The sequence below is a fragment of the Ipomoea nil genome, unplaced genomic scaffold, assembly GCF_001879475.1.
Source record: "Ipomoea nil cultivar Tokyo-kokei standard unplaced genomic scaffold, Asagao_1.1 scaffold3377, whole genome shotgun sequence".
Lineage (NCBI taxonomy): Eukaryota > Viridiplantae > Streptophyta > Magnoliopsida > Solanales > Convolvulaceae > Ipomoea > Ipomoea nil.
This window is the reverse complement of record NW_017619805.1, coordinates 2,474,446-2,501,154: the sequence shown is the minus strand read 5'-3', so window position 1 is coordinate 2,501,154 and position 26,709 is coordinate 2,474,446. Positions and strand designations below refer to the sequence as shown.

The 26,709-nt window shown below is 35.6% G+C and overlaps 3 protein-coding genes and 1 long non-coding RNA gene across 4 annotated transcripts; all 4 read right to left on the bottom strand.

Moving 5' to 3' along the window:
* Positions 1-11,599: 11,599 nt before the first annotated feature.
* On the bottom strand, positions 11,600-14,909 carry LOC109170865 (exosome complex component RRP41-like). The gene is made up of 7 exons (XM_019320003.1): positions 14,648-14,909; positions 13,590-13,668; positions 12,919-13,021; positions 12,657-12,777; positions 12,295-12,383; positions 11,964-12,113; positions 11,600-11,834 (listed from the first exon to the last, which is right to left on the bottom strand). The coding sequence occupies exons 1-7, from the start codon at positions 14,781-14,783 to the stop codon at positions 11,745-11,747; spliced, it is 768 nt and encodes a 255-aa protein (XP_019175548.1). The 5' UTR covers positions 14,784-14,909; the 3' UTR covers positions 11,600-11,744.
* Positions 14,910-19,150: 4,241 nt separating this feature from the next.
* Positions 19,151-20,034, bottom strand: LOC109170909. Its single transcript, XR_002052494.1, has 2 exons — positions 19,901-20,034; positions 19,151-19,713 (listed from the first exon to the last, which is right to left on the bottom strand). It is a non-coding gene; the product is annotated as an uncharacterized LOC109170909 (long non-coding RNA).
* Positions 20,035-20,366: 332 nt separating this feature from the next.
* LOC109170908 (lysine--tRNA ligase, cytoplasmic-like) lies at positions 20,367-21,724 on the bottom strand. The gene is made up of 5 exons (XM_019320046.1): positions 21,616-21,724; positions 21,368-21,530; positions 21,157-21,250; positions 20,802-20,887; positions 20,367-20,419 (listed from the first exon to the last, which is right to left on the bottom strand). The coding sequence occupies exons 1-5, from the start codon at positions 21,625-21,627 to the stop codon at positions 20,367-20,369; spliced, it is 408 nt and encodes a 135-aa protein (XP_019175591.1). The 5' UTR covers positions 21,628-21,724.
* A 2,743-nt stretch (positions 21,725-24,467) lies between these two features.
* On the bottom strand, positions 24,468-26,272 carry LOC109170907. The gene is made up of 4 exons (XM_019320044.1): positions 26,044-26,272; positions 24,901-25,951; positions 24,657-24,826; positions 24,468-24,553 (listed from the first exon to the last, which is right to left on the bottom strand). The coding sequence occupies exons 1-4, from the start codon at positions 26,270-26,272 to the stop codon at positions 24,468-24,470; spliced, it is 1,536 nt and encodes a 511-aa protein (XP_019175589.1).
* Between the last annotated feature and the right edge of the window lie 437 nt (positions 26,273-26,709).

Below are 26,709 nucleotides of genomic sequence, written 5' to 3'. Positions count from 1 at the left end.
GCTGCTTCTCTCCGCCTGCGTCCGTCGCTACTGGCTCTTCGACGAATCCATACGGATTCTCCGGGAAGAAGGAAGAAAAGGGATATAAAATTACTAAAATATCCCCATTATATAACTAATTAAAATTTTCGGCGAAATTTGATCGGTAATTTGGCCGTACCAAAATTGATAAAAATTGCATAGTCAAGGTATTAAATTAACACTTTTGAAAGTCGTAGACCGCAATTAACAAGACTCTTATAGTCACAGGACCAAAATTGAGCACCCAAACTTGGGACTAAAGATGGCCAAACCACCAAACTCGAGGGACCTTGGCTGGTACTAACTCTTTTTGTATAAGTCAAATGACAATATTACCCTCCATTTTGACGGCTGAGACGGGAGGAAGTAACGGAAGGACACTAGAAGGTAACTTTTCACAACTCGGAGGATGACGGATGGTAATTACGGAAGTTAGGGACCATTGATGGCGACGCCACCAAACTCGAGGGACCATATGTGGTATTTACTCATATTTGTTTAGAATAACAAGATTTTTTATACCGAAGAAACTCCATGTGCTTATAAGTGCAATGTTTTGTGTGACCCATGGTCCCATTTAGGTTTAAGGTTATTCACATTATTAGAGATCATAATTTAGCACCCAATTAACTCAAAAATTAGTCATACATGATATGCTAATTATTGTGTTATGGTGAGTCTTGAATTAGGAACATAATGGTGTGTTTGGTAAATAGTTGTTAACTGATTGAGTTAGTGGGTTTGAATACTTGATAGCATTAACTGATTATAGAAAAATGTTTGATAAATTATCTATTAGCTGATAGTTGATTACATGCAAAATGACTTTATCAAAAAACTGATCGAAAAAGCTAGTTTGAGCTACTTTTTAAATTTTAGCATTTTGAAACAATAAGTTATTACAAAAAGCTAATTAATTAATCAGACACTTATATTAATTATTTAACCAAGTCAAACAACTAATAATGGTCAAATAAGTCAAAATTAACTAATAAACTAACTATGTTAATAAACATGGGGAATCTAAATAACATTCAATGCAAGTATACAACGTTGTTTGTTTAAAAAGTTCACTGCCTTGATATCTCAAAGTGTGTTGTGCGGTGATGCTTAAGAAAAAAAATGAGCTTAAAAAGTTCTTCATAATTGATGGTGCAAATAGTACTCTCTAGAGGTCTTATGTAAGAATTAAGTGATATGATTTTTCATGAAAGTACTTAGTAACATAATAAAATTAAAGTAAAAAATATAATTCTTGTGAAGATACTTAAAAAGATAAGAGTGAGGGATATAATACATTTAGTAACGAGTTTTTTATATATCTTGTCATTGTAAATTATATCAAGATGAAAAAAGTTCAAGAAACCAACATTCTTGAGTTAATACCTTCAATGGTTCTCCGAGTATTAATAATTTACCAGCAGTGGTTATCCGAGTTTTAAATGACCTCCAATGGTCCTCCATGTTTTAAAAAATAATCACCCATGGTCCTAATTTTTAAAACAATCCAAGTTTAAAATGACCACGAGACATCCTAAAAGGACCACGGGTGATTATTTTTTAAAACATGGAGGGCCATTGGAGGTCATTTAAAATTTTGATGACCACAACTGGTAAATCGCTAATACTCAGAGGACCATTGGATGTATTAACTCCAACATTCTTATTGTGTGATTTTTAAAATTAGCCAATTTATGAAAAAACAAAAACAATTTTTTTTTCTGTATTTTATAATAATTATTACATGTACAACTTTAAAATTTAAGTAATTGATAAGTTTAATCAACTCTAGTTACTAAGAAATAGTATGTAATAATGTAAATCTATACTACTAATAAAAAAAAAAATTTACTTTTGCAACTCCCGCCCAAACTACCACCCAAGCTATTACTATATAAAATCTAATAATTATTATGTTAATTAAGTTAATAGTTACACGAATATTAGTATACTTGACTAATAATTATAAGGTGGACCTTAGTCCATAATATAACAACGGGACATCTTGTAGATGGGCAAATTATTATGTGAACCATGGTCCACACAACATAAAAAAGTATATTTTTAATATACAAAAATTATTATCTGAGTCTGTTGTGTCTATCTCAATATAGACCTTCAGCCATGTCAAATCTATCTCAATATAGACGTTTATATCTGTGAAGTCTATCTCAATATAGACTTTTAACTTTGTCAAGTCTATCTCAAAATAGACTTTAATGTCGGTTAAGTCTATCTCAATAAAGACTTTTAACTCTGTCAAGTCTATCTCAGTATAGTCCACTTTTAAAGGCTACAGAGCAATTAAAGACATAAATTCGGTGCAAGTCTTTTCATGATTTTGTTTGACCAAAGAAGTGGTATCCGTCATGAATTCCTTACCTCACTTAGTCACTGGTCTTAATCTCATCTCCCTTGGTGTTTCAATAAAGGTCTTTCGGTTTAGACCTTTTATGAGAGGATTTGCAATATTCCTCTCAAATTTTACATACTCCATTGTGATTACTCCGTTAGCAATCAATTGTCGTGCAGACTCATGTCTGATTGTGATTACTCCGTTAGCAATCAACTGTCGTGCATACTCATGTTTGACTTTTATGCATCTTCTCTTCCCATTGTAGACACTATTCTTTACAACGCAAACGTCATTTTTTAAATCACGATGTTATGTATTGGAGATGTTGGATACCCCCACAACTGTATATGTATTGAAGGTGTTAGACACCCCACAACTGCATGTCTATCAACATATTTCTTAGTCACTCAGCTTCTTAGTTTGCTAGATTAAGTATTATGAATTCTGCTTCCATAGTTTACCTTCACAAAGTGGCTGCACTACTCATTGTGAACACATATCTACTAGTGGTTTTGATATTATGAACATCATTGACCCAATTTGCATCACAGTATCCTTTCATGACTGATGTAATCTTGAATAGTCAAGACCCAGTCCATGGTGCCTCTGAGGCACCTAGCACTTGTTTAAGTGCGAATCACTTGGGTTATGTGTATAGCAACTGAGTTTATTAACTGTAAAAGCAGTATATGATCTAGTTTAGTTCATTAAGAATATCATGCTTCTTATAACTTTAGCATACTCTTCCTAGGATACATAGCTCCCGTAATTCTTCTAAGTGTATGCCTTAATCATAGGGAGTGTTAGCATGCTTGCTTCTCATATAATTTAGCCCAACTAAACCTTCGAATGCCCATGCTCTAAAAAGATAGCACATTATCTTTCATAAAAGGCTTAACTCTTTTCACTCAAAATGGGTATGCGATCATTAAGAGCAATTTATGCTCTCTCGGTAGGACCCCCCGCTCATAGGGTTACGAATTTATTAAAAGTTGAAGCTCAACCTTTCAAGTAAACATACCAAAAGAATGACTAATAATTGACTAATTGTACTACTTTGTGATTCTTTCCATCAACAACTCAATGACTGATCTTCATAATTAGTCTTCTATTAGAGTAAGTTGATCCTCTCGATCAAGGTTTACATACACTGTGATACTTCATTTACTCACAAATAGTTCACTTGATTTTCATGCTTAACATGAAACTTATCATTATTCTCAGTATTACAGAGAAATTTATAAGAAAGAAATATAAAGAGCTAATTTCCCCTACAAAGCAACACTTACAAATAGTTTTCTCAAAAGTACTTGTATTCTTACCCAAACTATTTGCACTTAGTTCAAACATACTCAATGATTGAATATATTTCAACAACTTTGATTATCACAAAACACTATAATTACCCTTTAAGTATGAGGAATTATAGGTTTTCCAAAGTAACTCAACCAAGATTTTAAATAATGTATGTAAATACTCATGGCTAGTAAGCCAAAGAAATAATATAATCCTATTGGCATGCTGCTTTAGGGTGAGTAACATAGTCACAAACCTCACCTAATGTTCTTGAGAGAAATAAATATCATATCCAAAGAATATATTCAAACTGACATTTGTTAAAGAATAACTTATCTACATAAACTTCAACAAGGTGAATTTAATATGTATAACTTCACAATTTTTTGGAAATTTACAACTCAAATATGGCATTGCCGCATTGGTATAATGCAAATCAGTACAAATTTTAAAATTATTCTCAAGAAAATACATAGTACCCTCTTGTTAATAAAATAGTAATTTAAATCAACGTAAGCAATACCTATTAGGCTATTACAAGGATTCAATTGTTTAATAACATATGAAAGTCAATCTCATTTCAGATGAGGATCAAGTGGCGCTTCAACTAGCTTACATGATCAACACCCTACTTCTTAAAAACTCTCAAGTCGAGTGGTGAAATCAAAATTTACTTAAGAATCACATTACTAGAAGTATTCAAGAATAATGATTTTTTAATGCTACCAACACATTGTGAACAAAGCTTTTGATATATGCTTATCACGTTTGACAAATAATCTCAGTACATAATTCAAATATTTAATATCATGCGACTGTAAGATATATATGCATCTCATCTCATATTCAAACAATACAATGTTTGCAATATATCCACAATATCTTCAAACAAATAACACATTGATGTTATAAGTCGACATGTGCATAAGTACACAATTTATATACAAACTTTAAATCAGATTGATGATCTAATCACTAAATAGTAGTGTTAATTCAACACTTCTATCACAACAAAAGTCATAAAAATCATACATGTGTATAACAACAATTCACTTATCTTTGTATATATCACTATTAATTTATTAATTTTGTCTATAATATTCAACAATATCATTAACATTCAACACATTATTAAAATAAACAAGTACTAATAAACATTTAGAAATTTAGACAACTCAATTAATATTTAGTACTAATATTATCACCTTTTATGTGGGCTCTTAGAACTAGAGCAAATAAGAGTTACTCAAAATAACTACTATTTAAATAAATGCAATACCCATCTTGCTCTGTCAGATTGATTCGAGGTCCAAACTCGTTCAACTTTGTCCTCTACTAGTTTTGCCCTTGCGATGATAGCACTGTTATGCTCAGTGTCCTTGCTTACCGCACACGAAGCAGTCTCATTTGAGTTAATTCCTCTACTCCTACAAATGCCGTAATTCTTATTGGATGTCTTCTGAGTCCTTTTGTTCTTGTCCTTTCTGACACTTCGACTTTCAGCATCGTTGGCACCGTATTTCTTTGACAGCGTTTCTCAAATAATTTTTGCCGAATCTTGACAACTTGTCATTCATTTATGACAGAAGTATCCTCTAGCTACCATGTTGTCATTTTTAAATTGCATCGAGGTTACACCCAATTTTTAACCAGGATTTTAGTCTGGTTCAAGGCTAACTCCTCTCGATTTTTGACCAAGAGTGTAATTTGATTTAGGGCTGACTTCTCTAGGACCAAGAAAAGGGAACACTAGTTGAGTAGGCTCGGGTAGATCTGAGAATAACACATAGACCAATTTTAGTTGTCAAAAATGGATGAGCATTTTATGAGCCCACCACTTGTATATATTTTTCTCATAGAGGGCAGTGAACTTGAATAGACTGGGAATGACAAAGGGAGCCATAAAATTGAGAAGTTTATTGGTGTTGTACAAATAACGTCTTTAACTGTTGTAAAAATATATGAAATGTCAATGGAGGCTGACAACCTTTTAAGAAATAAGATCACTGCCCTCTATGGAAAAAACTACAAGCGGTGGGCTCAAAGAATGCTCATCCTTTTCAAACAACTAAAATTGGAATGTGTATTGTTCTCAGATCCACTCGTACCTACTCAGTTAGTGTTCCATTTTCTTGGTCCTAAAGAAGTCAGCCCTGGACCATATTACACTCCTAGTCAAGAACGGAGAGAAATCAGCCATGAACCAGACTACACTTCTAGTCAAGTAGTCAAGAACGGAGAGAAATTAGCCCTAAACCAGACTACACTCCTGGTAAAGAACCAGGTCTAACCCCGATGCAATTTAAAGATGAATACATGACAGCTAGAGGATACCTTCTGTCACAAATAAATGGCAAGTTGTTTGACATCTATGTTAAACAAGACTCAACAAAAATTATTTGAAAAACGTCAAAGAAATACGGTACCAATGATACTGAAAGCCGAAGTGTTAAAAATGACGAAAACAAAAGAACAGAAAACTTCCGACAAGAATCACCATATTTTCAGAAGTGGAAAAATTAAACTCAAAGGAGGCTGGTTTGTGTTCGATAAGCAAGAACACCGAGCATACTAGTGCTATCATCGCAAGGACAAAACTAGTAGATGACAAAGTTGAACCAGTTTGAACCTCAGATCAATCTGACAGAGCAAAATGAGTATTGCATTTATTTAAATAGTAGTTATTTTGAGTAACTCTTATTTGGTCTAGTTTCTAAGAACTCGCATAAAAGGTGATAATATTGATACTGAATATTAATTGAGTTGTCTAAATTCTGAATGTCCAATAGTACTTATTTATTTTAATAGTGTGTTGAATGCTAATGACATTGTTGAAAATTATAAACAAAATTAATAATGACATGTAATCAAAGATAAGTGAATTGTTGTTATACACATGTATGAACTCTATGACTTTGTTGTGATGGAAGTGTTATTTTAACACTACTGTTAAGTGATTAGACTATCTGTCTGATTTAAAGTTCTTATATAAATTGTGTACTCATGCACATGTTGACTTATAACATCAATTGTTATTAATGTCTGTATGTATGATCTCATCAAATCCATATAGATGTTTTGAACTATTAGATCCATACTAGTGATGTCATAATGAATACTTGATACTCAAAGATTGTCAAGTTATATACGGAGAAGAAAGTTAGAACTTGAGCTACTGAAATAACTTGACGACTATCAAAATTTTTTGAAATCGTATGACTACCGTTGATAAGCGTAATGCTCGATTTCAAATTCAATTCTGAGAGAAAGCTAAAACAAGGCAGTAGAGAGCAAACGCCGCATTTACAAATGTGGGTGTGGGTGCGTCTACAGTCGAAATTCGAGTTTTTTTTTTTTTTTTTGCGCCAATATGAATCACACACAGCGAGCGTTGTCTTAGCGCCAAACGGTGGGGCCTGACCGACCTCGCAAGAGGTATTGCAAATAATGTGTGTGTTACATCATACACTAAGTTTATTTATAGTTGATAGTCAAAAAAGTGAATGAGCAAAATATGTCAAAATATTTAATATAATGGCAGCATTGTACTGAATGAATATGAGATTATCATTTTTGAATACTCTGTCTAGGAAGGTGATTTTTAAGTAAACTTTGATTTCACAACTTGGCCTAAGAATTTTTAAGCTAGTTGAAGCGCTACTTGATCCTCACCTGAAATGAGATTTGACTTTCATATGCTATTAAACGATCGAAGCCTTACAATAGATATTGCTTAAGTTGATTTAAATTACCATTTTATTAACAAGAGGGTACTATGTATTTTCTTGAAAATAAATTTAAAATTTGTATTAATTTGCATTATACCAATGCTATATATGAGTTGTTGAATTTCCTCAAGTGAAGGAAAAACTGTGAAGTTAAAATAACTTTGAATGTTAAAGTTATACATGTTAAATTCACCTTGTTGAAATAAATTATTCTCTAATAAATGCCAGTTTGAATATATTCCTTGCACATGAGATTAATTTCTTTCAAAAATATTATGCAAAATTTGTGATTATGTTGTTCAACATGAAGTAGCATGCAAACAACATTATCTCTTTAGCTTAAGGGCATTGAACATTTATACATATAATTTAAGTCTTGGTTGAGTCATCTTCGACCTATAAAGGACCTATAAATCTATAATTCTTGTTTAAAAGGTAATTGAGGTGGTTTGAGGTAATCAAGTTAGTTAAATATATCTAACTATTGAGTATGTAATAATTAAATGAGGAGCTACTATAGAATTTCAAAATGCAACTTTGCAAAACTCAGTATACAAAAAGCCTTGGGCACCAAAGATCAATCTAGGTAAGAGATGAAGTATATTTTAGAGTGTGTTTGGTTCGCACATGGGAATCGGAATCGGAATGGGTATCAAATACTTGGTAATGGTAATGGGTTTTGGTGAAAGTATTTAACATGTTTGGTAGTAGAGTGGAATGGAAATGGTTACTAATAGTAGTGCTTGAGAATGAATAAGGGAATGAAACCCTTATTGTATTTGGGTATGGGTTTTTCAATTGATGGGGTATTCGAAACCCATAGTAATGTTCTAAAAACCTATCAACCAAACAACAACAATCACTTTCATACCCATTCCTATAGGCAAAACCCACCAACCAAACACACCCTTAGAAAAGTATTTGTATTGTTGCATTGTGGAGGTAATTAGCTCCTTATATTTCTTCACTATAAGTTTCTCTGTGGTACTGAGGATAACGATAAAAGAGAATGTTTCATGTTAAGCATGAAATTCTCAAGGGATTATTTATGAGTAAATAAAGTACTCGCCAAATGGTACGTAAGTTTGATCAAGAGGATCAGCTTATACTTTAACATAGAAGGCTAATTATGAAGATTAGTCGTTAATAATTGATGGAATGACTTATAGTCCAAGAGGTGATGAATTTATGGTGAATCTCACTTGTGTGGTCAAACGAAGCCAAGGAAAGAGTCACAAAGCAATACACTAATTGATCATTCATATGTGACAGGTGGTTCTATTGAGACGGACCTAATGAATTCACCCCTTAACACTTTAGCATAAATTGCTTTTAAGGATTTCATACCCAATTTGAGTAGTCTATATTGAGGTAGACCTAACGAAATCACTAGCTTGAGTAAAAAGGGTTAACCGCCTTTTATGAAAGATAATGAGGTATCCTTCTAGAGCACTCATGAGCGTCTAGAGGTTCAATTGGGCTAAAATATATGAGAAGCATGCCAACACTCCCTATGACTATGGCATACACTTAAGAAAAATTAAAGGAACTATGTATCCCATGAAGAGTATCCTAAAGTCATAGGAAGCATGATGTTCTTAATGAACTACACTAGACTAGATATTGATTTTGCTATAGTGCCTCAGATGCACTATGGACTGAGGTCTTAACTATGTAGGATTCCAACAACCATGGAAGAACACTGTGATGCAAACTGGGTCAATGACGTTAATGATGTCAAAACCGCCAGTGGATATGTCTGTTCACAATATGCGGTATAGTCACTTCGTGAAAATCCACCAAACATCTTGCACAGTTAGATTAACTATAGAAGAAGAATTCATAGCACTTGATCTAGCAAGCCAAGAAGCTGAGTGGTTAAGAAATCTGTTGGCAGACGTATAATTGTGGGGGTGTCCGACACTTTCAGTGCATATACATAGTGATTTACAAACTGCTATTTACGTTGCAAAGAATAGTGTCTATAATGGAAAGAGGAGACACATAAGGGTCGGGCATAAGTCTGAACGGCAGTTGATTGCTACCGGAGTGATCTCAATGGAGTTTGTGATGTCTGAGAGATCCTCTCACAAAAGGTCCAAACCGAAAAACCGTCCTTGAAACATCAAGGAAGGTGGGGTTAAGACCAATCTTATGTGGTAAAATGAAATCATGGAAAGACTTCACTATATTTATGTTTTTAACTACTCTGTAGCTTTTAAAGGTGGTCTATATTGAGATAGACTTGACAGAGTTAAAAGTCTATATTAAAATAAACGACAAACATAAAAGTCTATATTGAGATAGACTTCACATATATAAAAGTCTATGTTGAGATAGACTTGACAGAGTTAAAGGTCTATATTAAGATAGATATAACAGACTCGAATATTAATAGTCTCTCATAAGAAGTCAAAGAGTTTGACTTTCATAGAACCTGTAACTTAGAGTTGATGTGTACATTAGAATTCAAAATTTGTCTAACCGATGAGTCCAAGAATCTTATCATTCTCGAGAAGAAAATTATTCAGTGTCACTATGTGTCAGTTCAACTTTATGTATTGCTCAGACATTATCCTTTTTAGCCTTCTTTTTTAATGTGTGGGGAATTGTTGGGAATTCATTCAATAAAGAAGCTAATCATGAGTTAGGGAGTTTGTTAAACTTCCTTCCCCTTATTTACTCTCTTTCTTGTGGCTAATTGTTATCTTTTTTGTTACTTCATCTTAATTAGCTTAGTTTGTGGCTAAAATGAGGAGATTAGTTGGAACCCTCTAGTCTAAGTATATAAACCCCCATCTCATTTTGTATGGAGACACACAACAAAAAACCTTCTTCCTCTCCTTTGTCTATTTCCCTAAATCTGAGCAATAGTCAGGTTCATCTATATTTAAACTAGTGCAAGCTTAACGTGGTTATTCAGTGTTGCATGTCGAATGCGTACCAGTTTATCTTGACTGCACCATCACCAGGCAAAAAATACTTTTAAAGCAGTGCTATATAACACGACTCCCTTATACCCTTGTTCTTGTTTCCTAAAAGATTGCCAACCTCCGTTGACGTTGCTTTATTTTCTAACAATAATGTTCTTTTATGTACAAAAATAATGTACTTTTTATTTATGGTCCACACAAATACACAATAATAATTGTTGTAGATGTCTTTGGGCCTCCCCAAAAATTAGGCAGGTACTATCATTCCATTAATAATTTTATACATTGTGATAATTAACACTTCTTTAAAATTATTTTTGAAATGTATGAGTTGCGAATTTAGATTCTAAAATAACTTGGTTTATAATTATGTGTAAATGTTTGAACTTTTTTTATATTATTAAATTTTTTTACTTATGTGGCAAGTTATGTGGATGTTGAAGTGTAACTCTTTAGGTAATTTATATGCTCATGGACCAAAATTCATCCAGCATGATAGATCCAGGACACAAATTTATTTTTAGTGTAATGCAAATATGCAATACACTAAAAATAAACCTATATTAAAATATAATGAGCTTACTAAAAATCAACATATAGTATACTAATTAAAAATGAGCATATAGTACACTAGAATTAAACTTGCAATATACTAAAAGGGGTCCATAATATAATTTACCAACTCAATAAAGTGGAGTTGATTCCTAGGTGAAGTAGCATAAATAATACAATTGTTACAAAAGACAAATATTTAGGATTAAATGTTAAATTTTAATTGTTTGAATATACGTAGTAATCAATACAGAAATTTGTGTTAATTAGTATGGGAATCATAGGGACCCAAAAGGAAAAGGTTAATAGTTCTTCCAAAAGGCTGAACCCCAACCCTAAGGCCCCCCACACCCCGACCCGACAGAGGATGTAAATCATGGTAACTCAACTGAACATGAACCACAGAGGCTAGACCGGTGCTCACTGCACACAAGGAACCCCCCTCACTTTGAGAGGTTGCTCCCACACTGCCGCTGGTGCGACTCAATCCCTGGTCATTCTTCCAAAGTTTCACCTCTGTGACCAGTTGAGCTGCCCATGCGGGTAGGAAAAGGTTAATAGTGAGGTATGGAATGGTTTATAATATAATTATAACAAGTGCTTATGTCTCTCAAGGACAAGGAGAGGAATCATTTTCTCCCTCCCAGTCCTACCAGATTTAAGGACAAAATACTGGATGCTAAATCAATGTTTTCAAAATTGAGGTATCAAAATAATCCCAATTATCCGAAAATAACTTTTATTAACATCAGATAAATCAAAAAGCAGGCCGATAAATACTTAGTAGCAAAATTTAGTAGGCATAAGGGGGAAGAAAGAAAACAGTACATACTTTTATGCCCCCGTTCCTTCCTCTTTCTATTCCTTGGAGTCGGAAACAGCACTTTTCAAACAAGCTCTCATGTTACTCCCCAGTTTCGAACAAGCATCAATACACAGCTCCATTGCCTGCACGATATTCAATATATTCACGTTTTGTACAGTGATTGCTCATTACTAGCTTATACAATTTCAGCACCAAGGAAAGTATGCAAAACACATCATTTAGGCAAAACAAACTGCATCAAAGTCACATACTTCATTAATCTTTGGCGTGGACCACTCTCCGGTGATAGTCAACTGGGTGACCTCCTTACGCGAAGCCATACATGCTATCATTAAGCTGCCATCTTGGTAGCTTTCTTCTTCTGATATGGGGTCTATGATGAGGTTCTTCCCCACACAGGACTATAATACCACAACAAGAAAAGGGAAAACAATGATTCTGAATAATTTAGCTTTGAGGAGAGAGATTTGTATGAACTCTCTTGACTGATTTGTTCTCCAACAAGTAATAGAGTGGAATACCATATTACGATATCCAAAAGAGAAAAAGAACAACTATCTTGAGATGTGTATGGATGCATACCACAGAAACTGCTGCCACCAAATCATACAACAAAATCCCTGCATCTGCTAGAGCTAGACTAGCACATGATATAATCACAGGAAGATCACCTGCAAGTAAAACATACAAGGTCTTAAAACATTGGTGCGCTTTCACAGAAATTTAGCATACCTAATTCAAGTTAGATAACCATCTATAATAATGAAATTATGGTTGAATACTTGACTTGATTAAAACAGCTCTAAACAACAGTAAAATAAAAGCCCAGTATAATTATTGTGTTGATAACTCTGCATAAATTCAAGCCAATACCCTACATATAATATGTAATAGGCTAGTAGCTTCTCGCAACAAAAAATAATACATAAAATATTATAACTTACTGCCACCAGATTCCAAAACCAAAGCAAAAACATCTACAGTGGTCTTTGGAAATGAATCTAGAATTATGGCACCCTCCAAAGCTTTATGCAGCATTGAGGAGAGCTCCTTATTCTCTGACATCTACAATAGAAGAAGAAGAAGAAAAAAAAAAAAAAAAAAAAACCCTTCAATCTCCACTAGAGACAATTACTAGAAAAAGTTAGACACAGAAAAGAATCAATAAGAACAGTGTTACAGAAAAATCTCTGTCCTCAATCATACCTGCCCACGAACAGGAGTGGCAAAAGTTGTATAAGTAACATTACAATTCAACCGGCCTGTATCACTGTACATCATTGCTTTCTTACTCTCCCTTGGCCCAAACCTAAACCAAAGGTGGACCTGATTAGTTGCACTATCTTAAAGACATTGAAGCAATGGAAAAATACAGTCTTCCAGATGTTCTTTTCTGATATCTCCTAGATTAGTTGCTTTTTTTGCAGAAGTTTTCATGCTCCTATTCACTGCCTTCTTCATTTACATTAAAAGAAAATTTTCTATCACAAATTAGCACATTACAGGTAATTCAGGACTGTTTCTGTTCTACTATAAACCAATGTGTTAAATCCCTCTAATGTCCTGCAATTAATATGAAATAATTTGGAATTCACCTGATATTTGACACAATTCAACAACACAAGCACTTTTAAAAATGTTAAGATTCCTTGACGCAAGATACAATTATTGGAGCACGAATGGGAAAATAAAAGATATTGGTGTAGAAATAGTGAAAAAACACCCCAAAAAAATCATTGGTGATTTTCTTTATTTCTTCCAACTCTACCCAATTCAAGAGAAAAGAAAATTGTAGTTAGACATAAAATAGCAAGCACAGGCACAAAATAACACATGCATGGATAGTAGATAAAGAATAAAATAAATTAAACACTCACACTGAAACAATGACCTTAGTATTTCCAAATTCTGCATATGCAGATCCTGATGCTGCTTTCACTGCACCAGTGTTTAGCACTGCAAACTCCAATCAATTATACTTGTAAATTAGTAATAAAAAAGTGCAAGAAGTAATTTTTGAATATTGTAAAACTTCCCATCTATGAGAGTAGATTGCTGTTAAAACAAAACAAGGACATAAGGGTTAAGGAACAACTTATGATGCAAAAATTAGTAGGCAAGCTTCTGGGTGCTTAGAATTTCATAATATAAAGAATAGAAGTCGAAAAGTGTTAGTCAAACTTTGAAATTTCACAGCAAATTGTTTTGGTGAGGAAATCCTTATGTCACATGTTCAATATCATGTTTTCAGTATTGATAACTGTTCCCCACAACCCAGAGTCCCAGAGATTGCTTCACCATCCACATGTAATTTCACACCCCCCCCCCCCCCCTCATCCCTTCCCCCAACTCAAATCCCCTCTCTCCATAAACCCATTTTCTCAATTTGTTCAGAAAATAATTTCATTTGATGTAATGGTGCTATATAGATGTACATTGTACTGGATAACATGGCAAGTTAATATGGAGTTATTGGGCAAGGTTCAAATAGTGTGTTTCCCAATTACTAACTATCAAGTGATTAACCAAAGGAAGTATTAAAACTAAAAGATTCCATGATAAATAAATCACGCAGAATGTTTATTTAAATGATGAATGCTAAAGGATACAGTTGAGAAAACAAACGCAAACTCAACTTAACAACTGGTAATACTAAAATTTCATGAAACTGAAGCACAATAGTGAGTTCTATTAGCTTGGTGAAGTATGGATACTGGCATTTCAAAAAACAGGGAAATTAACGCACGATTGCATACATTAGAGCTCAGCCGTAACTCGTAAGTGCTGCTAAATACTGGAACTACTAAAATTTCAAGGAATCGAGTGAACGATGACGTGATTGCAGACATTCGAGCTCAATAAGACAATAAAACCACTGATCATAATTTCAAAGGATTAAGAAAAGCGAAATGCGAGAGAGAGATGGCGAGAGTACATGCATCGCGACACCTGTAGAAGTGGCGGCCGTCGGGGCGCACCCAATCGTCGCCGGTGAGAGTGGACGGTTTCTTCACCCTCTGCGATGGAAACGGAGAATACGTCGCCGGTGTGGTCCCTGATTTTCCGGCCATCCGCGCGCCTCGTAATGAAAGCTTATTGGTTGGTCGAATGCAGCGTGCTCCGAAGCTCTCTGCGTGGGTTTCAACCGCGGGGGCTGTGAATTCCTGAAAACTTCATTGCTAACCTCTGTTTTTCCAGGTTTATATTGGGTGAGAGATGGGCCTGGGCTCACTGGTTAATATCGTATTGGATTTCTGGTCTTAAAATTGACTTTTGGGCCCCATCTGGTGGGGATGGGCTTGGGCTTACGAACTTTGATAGGAAATATTGGGCAATTTATATCCTACACCACGGCGCGCGTTGCACTGTGCGCCCAGATGCAAAACGACGTCGTTTTAATTTTTTTTTTTTTTTTTTTTTTTAAATTTCCCACCCCAGTGAATGCCAGTAATTTTTTCTGTAAAAAAAACCCGTTGTTCAAAAATGTACATAATGTTATACTAGAATACACATAATTGTATACATGAATGTACATAATTATATAACAAAATATACATACTCTTTTTAAAAGATAATACACATAATCTAACATAATACATAATAAACATAAACTTTTAATATAATACACATCAACTCTTAACATAATACACACAAATTTTCTGATTCGGATGTACATAATTGTATAAAAAGAATGTACATAATTGTATAAAAAATGCACATAACTGTATGAACAAATACACATAATTGTGTGAACAAATACACATAATCACAGCAACTTCCTACCGCGTCTCCCAAAACGACCCCAAAATGACGTCGTTTTGGGAGGCACGCGGCGCACAGTGCTACGCGCGCCGTGGTGTAGGGTATTACGATTGGAAATATTGTGAGAAAATTGCATTTTTCATCTCTAAATTATAAGGTAATTGTAGAATTCGTTCCTAATTGTTGATTTTACTTACTTTTCGTCCCTAAGTTATCATTGGCATAGCACTTTTTGTTCATTTACTAACAAAACATTAGGGACGAAAAGTGAACACGGAAAGTTAGCTTAGGGACAAAAAGTGCAACGTTAATGATAACTTAAGGAGCAAAAAGTGAGCAAGACAAAAAACTAGGGATGAAAAAAGTAATTTTCTCAAAAATTATCAAATAGACCTCTAAACTTTATACAAAGGGTTATAGGTCCATAAACTTTTAAAAGTTGCAATTAAACTTATCAATATGTTATTTTTGTACATCTAAACAAAAATATGTTATTGATATGGTATAGCCGGTTACTAAGCCAGCCAGCTCCGACTACACTCTGGCAACCGGCGATTGACGAATAGTCATCGGTTGTCTTTGAAGAAGGCAACCAAAAGGTCACCTTCTCCAATGAAAAAGGCAACCACTAGTCACCTTCTTTAGTAGAAGAATGCAACCAACAGTGGTTACTTTCTTTTAGATAAGGCAACCAACATTGGTTGTTTTCTCGGCTTCTCCAACAAAAGAAGGTGACCTGCTGGTCGCCTTCTTCAAAAGTTACCGACGAGTCAGTTGTTGGTTGTCGGAGCTAGTTAGAGTCTATTCGAAACTCTAGTGGTCGACTATAACAAGTCAATAACCAATTCTTGCGCTTGGAGCCTTGGATGCACAAAGACAACATGTTAAGAAGCTTAATTGTAATTTTTAAAAGTTCAGGACCCAATTGGCTTTGCGTATAAAATATAGAGACCTATTTAACCATTTTCCAACTTTTATATATATATATATATATATATATATATATATATATATATATATATTTATTTATTTATTTATTTATTTATTTATCCCCTATACTTATATTTGGTAGTTGCCAATTGCCCCTAAAAAATGACAGCCCTACTAGCCGTTGGTAAAAAATTGTAGGGCTTAAATTTTTTGATGTAACATTTAGATTTTTTTTTTTTCAGTTGTCCTCAACTTACAAGTTTGCCATATAACATTGTCCCACTTTTAAAGTTAGTGTCACGTTTTCCAAGCTTGCTCTTTTGGCTTCTTTAGAACAATTCCATCAACTCCTTTCTCTCTCTTTTTTCTCTACCTTGTGCTTGGTTTTCCATCATCTTCATCCCTTAGTTAAACCCATTTGCTATAGATGGAGAGAAGCAAAGGGGAAGAGAGATTAGGATAGGCTTGCTATAAATGTTTAAGGAAAATACAAATTTGTCATTATTTTGTTTGGATATAAACTTTATTTCTAACTTTTTTTTTTTACACAGTTCATTTCGTTTCTCCCAGTGGTCGGCTCTTTCCTTCGCAGTTAAATTATCTTCTGGGTAATAGCAGTTTTTCCAGGATAATTAGATTGCTGTCTAATTTTTATTAGCTTTCATATCATCTTCAGTCTCCCAAGTGGCTTCTTCCGATAACTAGTTGGACCACAAGACCTTGACTAGTTTCACCTTTTTCCTTCTTGTGTCTCTCGTCTTATAATCGAGGATTCGCACTGGTCTTTCTTCATAAGTTAGAGATTCATCCATCTCTACTTCTTCTGGTTGGATCACATGGGTGCTATCCGGTATGTACTTCTTGAGTTGCGAGACGTGGAACACATCGTGTACCTGCAATTCAATTTCAAAGCCGCTCTAAGTGAAATTACTATAAAACTCACATCCACTTTGAGGAATAACATTTTACCTTTTCCAACTCCATGGGTAAGGCTAAACGGTAAGCTACCGTCCCAATCTTCTCTACTATGTCATAAGGTCCGATAAAACGAGGACTTAGCTTTCCTTTCCTTCTGAATCTCATCACTCCCTTTGTGGGGGGACACTTTCAAAATCACCTAAATTCAAACATAGAAGTAAGATTTCAAACACTCAACTTCTAATCAAGGATAAGTTCAAAGGTTGGTAATTCACCTTATCTCCAATTTGGAACTCGACTGGCCTCTTCCCTTGGTCAGCATACGACCTTTCTCTATCTTGGGCAGCTTTCGTTCTCTCTCGTATTAGCTTGACCTTCTTCACAGTCCCTTGTAAGTACTGGGGTCCTAGCACCACACTCTCAACTGCATCCTCCCAACACAAAGGACTCCTACATTTCTGTCTGTAAAGAGCCTCATATGCTGCCATTTTGATGCTCGAATGATAACTGTTGTTATAAGAAAACTCAATCAGGTCTAGGTGCTCATCCCAAGAACCATGAAAATCCATCATGCAAGCTCTAAGCATATCTTCCAGTGTTTGTATGGTTCTTTCAGTCTGCCCATCAGTCTCTGGGTGGAAAGACGTGCTCAACTTAAGCTTGGTTCCCATGGTAGCTTGTAAAGTCCTCCAAAACTGAGATAAGAAACGGGAGTCTCTGTCGGACACTATGTCTCGAGGTATCCCATGATATTTAACCACTTTCTCAATATAATTTCTGGCCAGCTGGTCCATCGTCCAAGTCTCTTTCATGGCTATAAAGCTGGCTGTCTTGGTTAACCTATCAACAATCACCAAAATCTTATCCTTCCCGGCTTTTGTCAAGGGCAAGCCTCCCATGAAGTCCATAGAGATAGAGTCCCACTTCTTTTCTGGTATTTCTAGAGGTTGCACTAACCCCTTAGGTTTATTCCTTTCAGCCTTAATGTAACACCCCCAATTTCCATACCAATTTAAAACTTAATCATGCAGATAATCTAACCATAATAAGCATACACAGCGGAAGTCTAACTATTAAATAGATGAAAACGTAGAGTGTTACGCCACGTCCACGCTACGGTGAACGCACAGGCGTAAACAACATCAACATAATCTGTCTACAAAGGATAAGGTCAAACAACAAGTCTAAATCCAACATAGGCACACAGGCCAAAACAACTACAAGGTCTGAGGGATCTATACTATCCATCACTAGACCGCGCTCGCCTCTAATCGGAACCTGAAAGAAACACATAAATATATGGGACGACGCCCGGTCAACGAATAATGCTGGTAACCTACCAATACATGTGAAATATCATACATAGATAGGATATATATACAAAATCATTTGCGAAAAGGAATATAGTATATATACACTACAAGAAAAATTGCGAATCGCGACGGAAAAATTCCGTCGCGAATAGGCAAAATTCCGTCGCGAAACACGTTTTGCGACGGAATCTATTCCGTCGTCTATCGCCTTGTCGTATTTTGATACACGACGGAATAGTTCCGTCGCGAATTATGGCGACGGAAAAAGGCATCGCAAAATTGCAACGGAAATATTTCCGTCGCAATTCCGTCGCCATATCTGAAACAAATATTCCGTCGCCATATCATTTTTTCGTCGAGATTCCGTCGCATTTTTTTTAATTATTTATCAAAAAATGTATATAAAATTATTATTTTTAAATAGTAATGAATGTTTTTAAAATATTAATATAAAACTACAATAATATAAAAAACACTATTAATTCTAAAATAAAATATAACATAATTCTAAAATATTATCAATCCACATTAAATTCAAATAATAATACAATATCAATCTAAAATATTATCAATCTACATTAAGTGTTTAAAAAATACGTAGTAATACATTATCAATCTAGCTGCAACATGCAGAGGTGTTGAACATGAAAGACCTAGTTTATTAGGTCTAAACAAAAATCCACCACCTAGAGCCTCCTCATATTCCAACCTCAGCTCATCAGCTACTCTATCTGGAGTATATCTCAACAGTAGCTCCACCAAAGGCCTTGAATTTCTCCTAACAGCTTTGTGAAGGAGACCCATCACAGAGTGAGAGCATGGAAATTACCTTGCCAATCACCTCTCTGAAGAAGATCCTCTAATGCCATTTTCTAAGACACAGGATGAATAGCTGATCCCAAAATAAGAAGATTTAAAAAGTTATTTACATCTATGAAGCCTCTACCAGCTGCTTCAGGAAAAGAACATGTAAAATTTACAGATTGGATTTCATGATGCTCCTCAAGCTCATTACTATGTTCTGATTCCTCTATACTGGCTTCTAGAACAAGATAGCTCCCTTCTAATGCAGTGTAGCCTGGCAAAAGGAATTCGAGAAAAAATAGCTCACTTAATTATGCAAAAGTAGTTTTTACAGCGACATAGTAATGCAAAAATTGATTCCTAATGGAGAAACAGTAGGGTGACCATCCACGAACAGCACTTTTAGGATTATCACACACACACAAAGAATGACAAGGGCACAATAGTAATATAAAGCATACCTTGCCAAGGGCGTAGATAAGTTAAAGCCTTTAACTGTAAATTGAGATCTCAGGTACGGCAATGGGCTTCACACTTAGAATTGTACTGTACTCATAACTGTTGAAAGGCAAGGACGTTACCACAAGAACCTTACATGTAGAAACAATAAAATAGCAAATAGAAAAATAAATCCATCTCAGATTAGGAATTAATAAATAAATCAAAAGAAAAACAATTTTTTTTCTACTCCTTTGCAGGGAATTGGGTGAACTATCCAAAGAACATTTAATGTGAACAAACCACTTCACAATAATGCTATTTGTTTCTACACCCTAATGTAAATCCATCCATTTCTCCATTAGATTTCATGCTTAGTTAACAGTTATCATATATCAAAATAAGCTAATTGTTACTAACTTTTGAATTTTCAGCTTTAACCTAGCTTACAAGTTAAGTATGCTAAACAAAACCTCAGTTGCAACCTATTTAAAATACAAATGATTTTGGAAAAATACTGAGCTCTCCCCTTTTCGTCTTTCCTGATAATAGTCCAAATTATTAGAAAAACATTTCATCAACAAAGATGTGGAATGACATCATCATGACATGTAATCAAGAGAACTAAATATCATAAACCAAATAAAACCACCAAATTCCAACAATTTTCTCATGAATATGGGCACAGAAAGAAAATGAAGAATAAACTGAAGCATCGTGTCAAATAAAGCAAAATGGTGATGCAAGCATAAGCAAACCCATAATTTACAAGCAGATATTGTATAATATGTTTTGTATATATCATGAACTAATAGTAGTTTAACTCTCTAAAGTGAGGATGATACAATCAGTATGAAACAAAGAAGTATTGATGCACGCAAGATAGAATATGTGATAAAGAACAATAAAGAGTGAGTTTCAAACCTAAAGATCCAACAACACCAACAATATCTCCACGCTTCACAGCAGAGTGAAGTTTAATAAACCCCTCCTCACCTAACTCAGATTCCCTTGAGACATAAAATGCAAGCTTCTAATTACTGGAGGTAAAAAGCAATGTGAATGTAGAACAATAGGAAGGAAAGTAACACCAGCACAGCTCAGATAGACTTAAGAAGCTCATATTAAGAAATGAATTGTTTAAACCAAGTTATGAAGTAAAAAACTAAACTTTTATGGGACAAACTAACAATCAGAAAATCAAATTTGTATAGACATGCAGTAGTTCTTATAAGACCACTCAATCACGACCTCCAAGCCACAGTGTGAATTTCAGTACCTTGCATTGGCCATAACTTGAACTTTGGCACCCTCGGCATGTAAATCATAGAAAATCAGCTTGGACGAAGAGGCACGTTTGGTCATAATTCGACCTTTTCCATTATACAAATTTCAAACATTACTAAAAATCATTAAAGATATACTGAAATTAAGAACATGTAGCAGGTGTTTCTACAACACTTCCAATTCATTAGGGACTAACAAAATACCAGCTATAGAGACTTGGTCATCACGGTGCTCCCCGCTTTCCAATCCCTGATATTTCTCAACGTACTCCGGAATAGAGATGGTGACCTGGAATTTGTGAGGGTACGGGTTCACCCCGGCTTCCTTTTGAGCCGTCAGTGCTTTCAACCTGTTCTCAAAGTATTGCTGCAGAAGAAATCGAAACAAAACTTATAAGCTTGAAGACGAATTAAGCAGAAATGGAAGAGGGAGGGCGAGGAGTTCTTGTTACCGTTGGATCCATCTCGTCTTCCGCCGCTACTGCTGTGCGTTCTTGTTATCGGATTTCCCCGCCGATTGAGAGCTTGATGGAGCAATCGAAGCACCTCCGGCGATTTTGCGAGGAAGAAAGGGAGATAGTGACTGTTGTTGGCGTTACTGTGCGTGTTAGACTAGGGTTAGTGAGTTGCGTGAACGAAGTATTAATTTGATTTTCTTTTCTTTTCTTTTTTTTTTGAGAAATAATTTGTGATTTTCGAAACGCCAATAAAAATTAACAAAAATATTGCGATAGAATACAGTCGGTCGCAATTTCCGTCGCCATTTCGCGACAAAACGAAAATCGGTCGCCATTTTCGTTGCGAAATAGACGACGTAACTTACTTCCGTCGTAAATTCGGTCGTGAAACGCCGCCAATATTTCGCGGGCTTTATATTCACTTTGCGCCAAGATTCGCAACGGAATTCAATTCCGTCGCCTTTTCCATTGCCATTTTGCAACGGAATGTATTCAGTTGCAGTTTCCGTCTTTATATTGCGACGGAATATTGTCCGTTGCGATTTTCCGTCGCGATTCGTGATTTTTCTTGTAGTATATAAGTACAAAGCCAAGAGTAGAAGTCAATCACAAGGCTCAATACACTCACAACGAAGACAAGGGAACACATCCCAAAACCACAAGAAGTACCACGACACACAAGAACGGCTCAAGATGTATTCTACCATCACTCAGTAGAATAACACCCGACATGCACAACACAAGCGAATCAAGAAACACACATTGGCAACACATGCCTTTGTGACAACACATGTCAAAAATAGAGAAATACACAACAACGGCAACACATGCCTTCGTGACATCACCCATCACAAATTGATATGCCATCCTTATGCCCGGTTCCAACCTTATGGCTACCCCCAACCTTATGTCTAGTTCCAACCATTACCTCCAGGACCCCTGTACACCAAGTCCAACCTTTTCCCTCCGAGGACCGTCGTCCCCATTCGCCAACGACCGCCAACAATTCCACCAATTCATAGTACACGAGGGTACCGATCACACACATGGCAACACATGCCTCCCAAGAAATACGTGAACCCGACACACAGGTCACAAACTCCATAATCACGTCATGGCCACCACGAGGACCACTGTCGTACCTTGGTGACTAATGTCCCATACCATTAATCGTGCAATCCAGGTACAACCACACACACAACACCATCATAGGAATCAATCAACGGATCACAACGAAGATATGAAACCATACTCAACAAGAGAAGGATCACAATCCGACAACAACGATGATACACAAGTCATCATCTACAATAGGAAAGAACAAACCACACACGCTAGCATTTAAACACCGAACTAGCATGCTTATCAAACGGGTAAACCAAACATAGTTCCGAAGAACACACAAGACTCATCATGGTTCAACGAATCACAATGTTGAACACTTAGCACGATTCAAGACACCAAAACCTACATGGATTCCTACCGTATAGTTCTATACATACGAAACATCAAGAAGACACTCAAATAGTTCCACAAAAGAACATCGGGAAGTCAAAAGACCAAATACCGAGTCAAAAGAATCACGGGGAACAAATCCCCGCACAAGCCAACATTGTACCCCGCGGGTGGGGCCACGGGTGGACCCCCACCCGTGGTTCCGCCCGCGGGAACCAACTCCCACTGGCCTTGTACCCCGCGGGTGGGGCGGCGGGTGGAGCTCTACCCGCCGTTTCGCTCGCGGGTACAATACCCTGTACCAAAACATCCCTTTGGGATTTTCAACACCAAGCTAAAATTCAAGTCCAAAACATGCCAAATCTCACCAAATACAACAAAATGACTTGAATCAAAGGAATAGCCAAGCAATGACATACAAGAACCCTAATAACAAGCTCTAGATATGCATTTTCACAAGACAATGCATCAACACTCACATTTCATAGCAAAATCATATGTAGAATCCAATAAATCATCATATAGGTAAGCAAAATAAATTTTGTAGAGCATGGGTTACCTCTTGAAGACTCAACCTTCACTTAAAACACTTCTCAAAGCTCCTAACAAGGTTCACCTTCCACACCCACTTCAAGAACACACCAAAAGGTCATAACGATTTCACCTTTAGAAAAAGATACCTTAGAAAACACTAAAAATACAAAAGGAGCATAGATCTTACCCTCCTAGATGCTCAAGAGAAGGAAAGGTGGAATCTTAGAGACAAACTTTGAAGATCTTGGTAACCCTAAACTTAGCTTGGAGAGAAAGCTAGCTAGTTTTTAGAGAGAAGGAAGAGCTTTTGATTTGAAAGTGTTAGGAAAGAAATGAAAGGTGTCTTCTAGGTTAGCTTGGAATACAATCATGATGGAAATGTCTTCTTTACCCTTACTAAGATGAAAAGTGTAAGGGAACAAGGGAACTATTCACAAAGCATTAAATACAACACTTGACTTGGGTTGACTAGTCAATTACTAGTCCCCAACTATTGAATTTTCAGGAATTTAAGGGATTAAATTACCAATTGAGTTAGGATTAATTACTTAATTAATCCCTAAATAGAATTTGGATTACGGGGTGTCACACTTAACTTTTTGACAATTTAAACATCTTTGTACGAACTTGGCTATCTCTCTCTTCATCTTTGGCCACCAGAAATGCTTCTTAAGATCTCCATACAATTTATCTCCACCTGGGTGTACTGAATAAGGAGTGCAATGCCCTTCTTCCATGATTTGCTTCTTAATCCCCTTACATTTCATCGGTACGCACCAACGTCCCTTGTATCTAACGCTCCCACCGGCGTGTATCTCGAAGGACCCACACTTCCCATCTATCATCTTTGCCCTCACTCACTCCAACTTGACATCCCCAGTTTGGTTCTCTCTTATCTCATCGAAGATACTTGGTGTGATTCTCAAGGTATACTGTAACACCCCTAATTTTTAAAACATTTAAAGCTTATGAAATCAAGGAACATCTATTATTAATCATCCAAGCACCAAATGGACGAACATTGTGTGAAAAAATTGACAACTCACTAGGTACTGCCTCCCCATCATTATTTCTATCTTGCTTGTTGAAACGAGTTTCTATTCCATCAAGGTATAAAGAAAGAAATGTTAAGCATTCACTTGCAACATAACCCTCAGCAATTGAACCTTCTGGACGAGCTTTATTTCTCACATAATGTTTAAGAGAGCCCAAGAACCTACAACGTTCATGAAGTTAATTAAAATATGTAAAGTTGAATGTAATTAAGACACTTGTTATATAAGACATTACCTTTCAATCATAAACATCCACCTAAATTGAACTGCCTCCCCAAGGATAGCCTCTTGTGGAAGGTGAATTGCCAAATGTACCATGACATCAAAGAAGGCCGGTGGATAAATCATCTCCAACTTACAAAGTATGATAACAATATTATTATGTAGTGCCTCCAAATCTGTCAACTTTAAGGTTTTACAACATAACTGCCTAAAGAAATCACCTAACTCAGATAACACAGTGGCAACTTCCTTTCCCAAGCTTCCACGCACTCCAACAGGTAGTATTCTTTGTAATAACACATGACAATCATGACTTTTTAAACCTATCAATTTTCCATCAGTTGTTACACATCTATATATGTTAGAAGCATAACCATCTGGAAACTTAACAGACTCCAAAAATTCAGCAAATTTCAATCTCTCATTTCTTGTTAGCATGTAACATGGATGTGGAACCTCATATGATCCATCTGCTCTCTTAACCAAATGCAATTCTTTCCTAATATTCATATCCTCTAAATCTTGTCTTGTTTTCACTGTGTCCTTATTCTTACCATCAATATTTAACAAAGTTCCAATGATATTATCACAAATATTTTTCTCAATGTGCATAACATCGAGATTGTGCCTCAATTTTAGCTTGCTCCAATAAGGAAGCTTGAAGAAAATACTTTTCTTACTCCAATTAAGCTCTTCAGGATTTCTTTTTCTTTTTCTTATATTTGGATGCTTTCCAAATGGAGTGTCACTTACACTTTCTAGTTGCTTTAACACTTCCTCACCAGATAATTCTAGAGGTGCACTTCGACTCTCCACATGCCCATTAAATTTTTTGCTTCGACGCCATGCATGGTTAGTGGGCAAGAAACGACGATGGCCTAAAAATCCCAACTTACTCCTCAATCTTTGAGAACATGCATCATCATTGCAATTTGGACATGCCATGTATCCTTTAGTAGACCATCCGGACAAATTTCCATAAGCAGGAAAATCATTTATAGTCCAAAGAATAGAAGCATGCAATTGGAAATTTGTTGAAGAATAAGAATCGTAAGTTGTCACACCTTCAATGGTTGCAAATAAACATCAATGTCTCTACCAGGAGCTTTAGGACCAGGTATAAGTAGTGTTAACATAAAAAATGAGTCTTTCATACACATCCATGGTGGTAAATTATATGGAATTAATATCACTGGCCACATGCTATAAGCATTACTCATATTTCCAAATGGGTTGAATCCATCAGAAGCTAAACCAAGCCTAACATTTCTTGCATCATTAGCAAACCATGGAAACTCTTTATCAAAATCTTTCCAAGCTTTAGAATCAGCCGGATGACGTAAGTACTCACCATCGTCAATTCGTCTTTCCTTATGCCACCTCATATCATTTGCAATTTTTTTTTTGACATAAACAATCTTTGAAGCCTAGGTTTTAGAGGAAAGTATCTTAATATCTTATGAGGAATATTTTTTTCCTTTACCACCCTTGACTTTCCATCTAGAAGTACCACATATAGGACAACAATCAGCTTTCTCTAATTCCTTCCAAAATAGCACACAATCATATTTGCATGCATGAATATTTGTGTATCCTAATCCCAAGTTACGAAGCATAGCCTTAGATTCATAGTGAGAATGTGGGAGTGTATTGCTATTAGGTAAGCATTCTTTTAGCAATTCAAGCAGCATGTCAAATGATTTATTGCTCCATTTATTATACACCTTCAAATGAAGCAACTTCACAGTTAATGATAATTTTGAGAATTTAGTGCAGCCGGGATATAATTCTTGTTTTGCTTCTCTCAATATGTTCTCAAAAT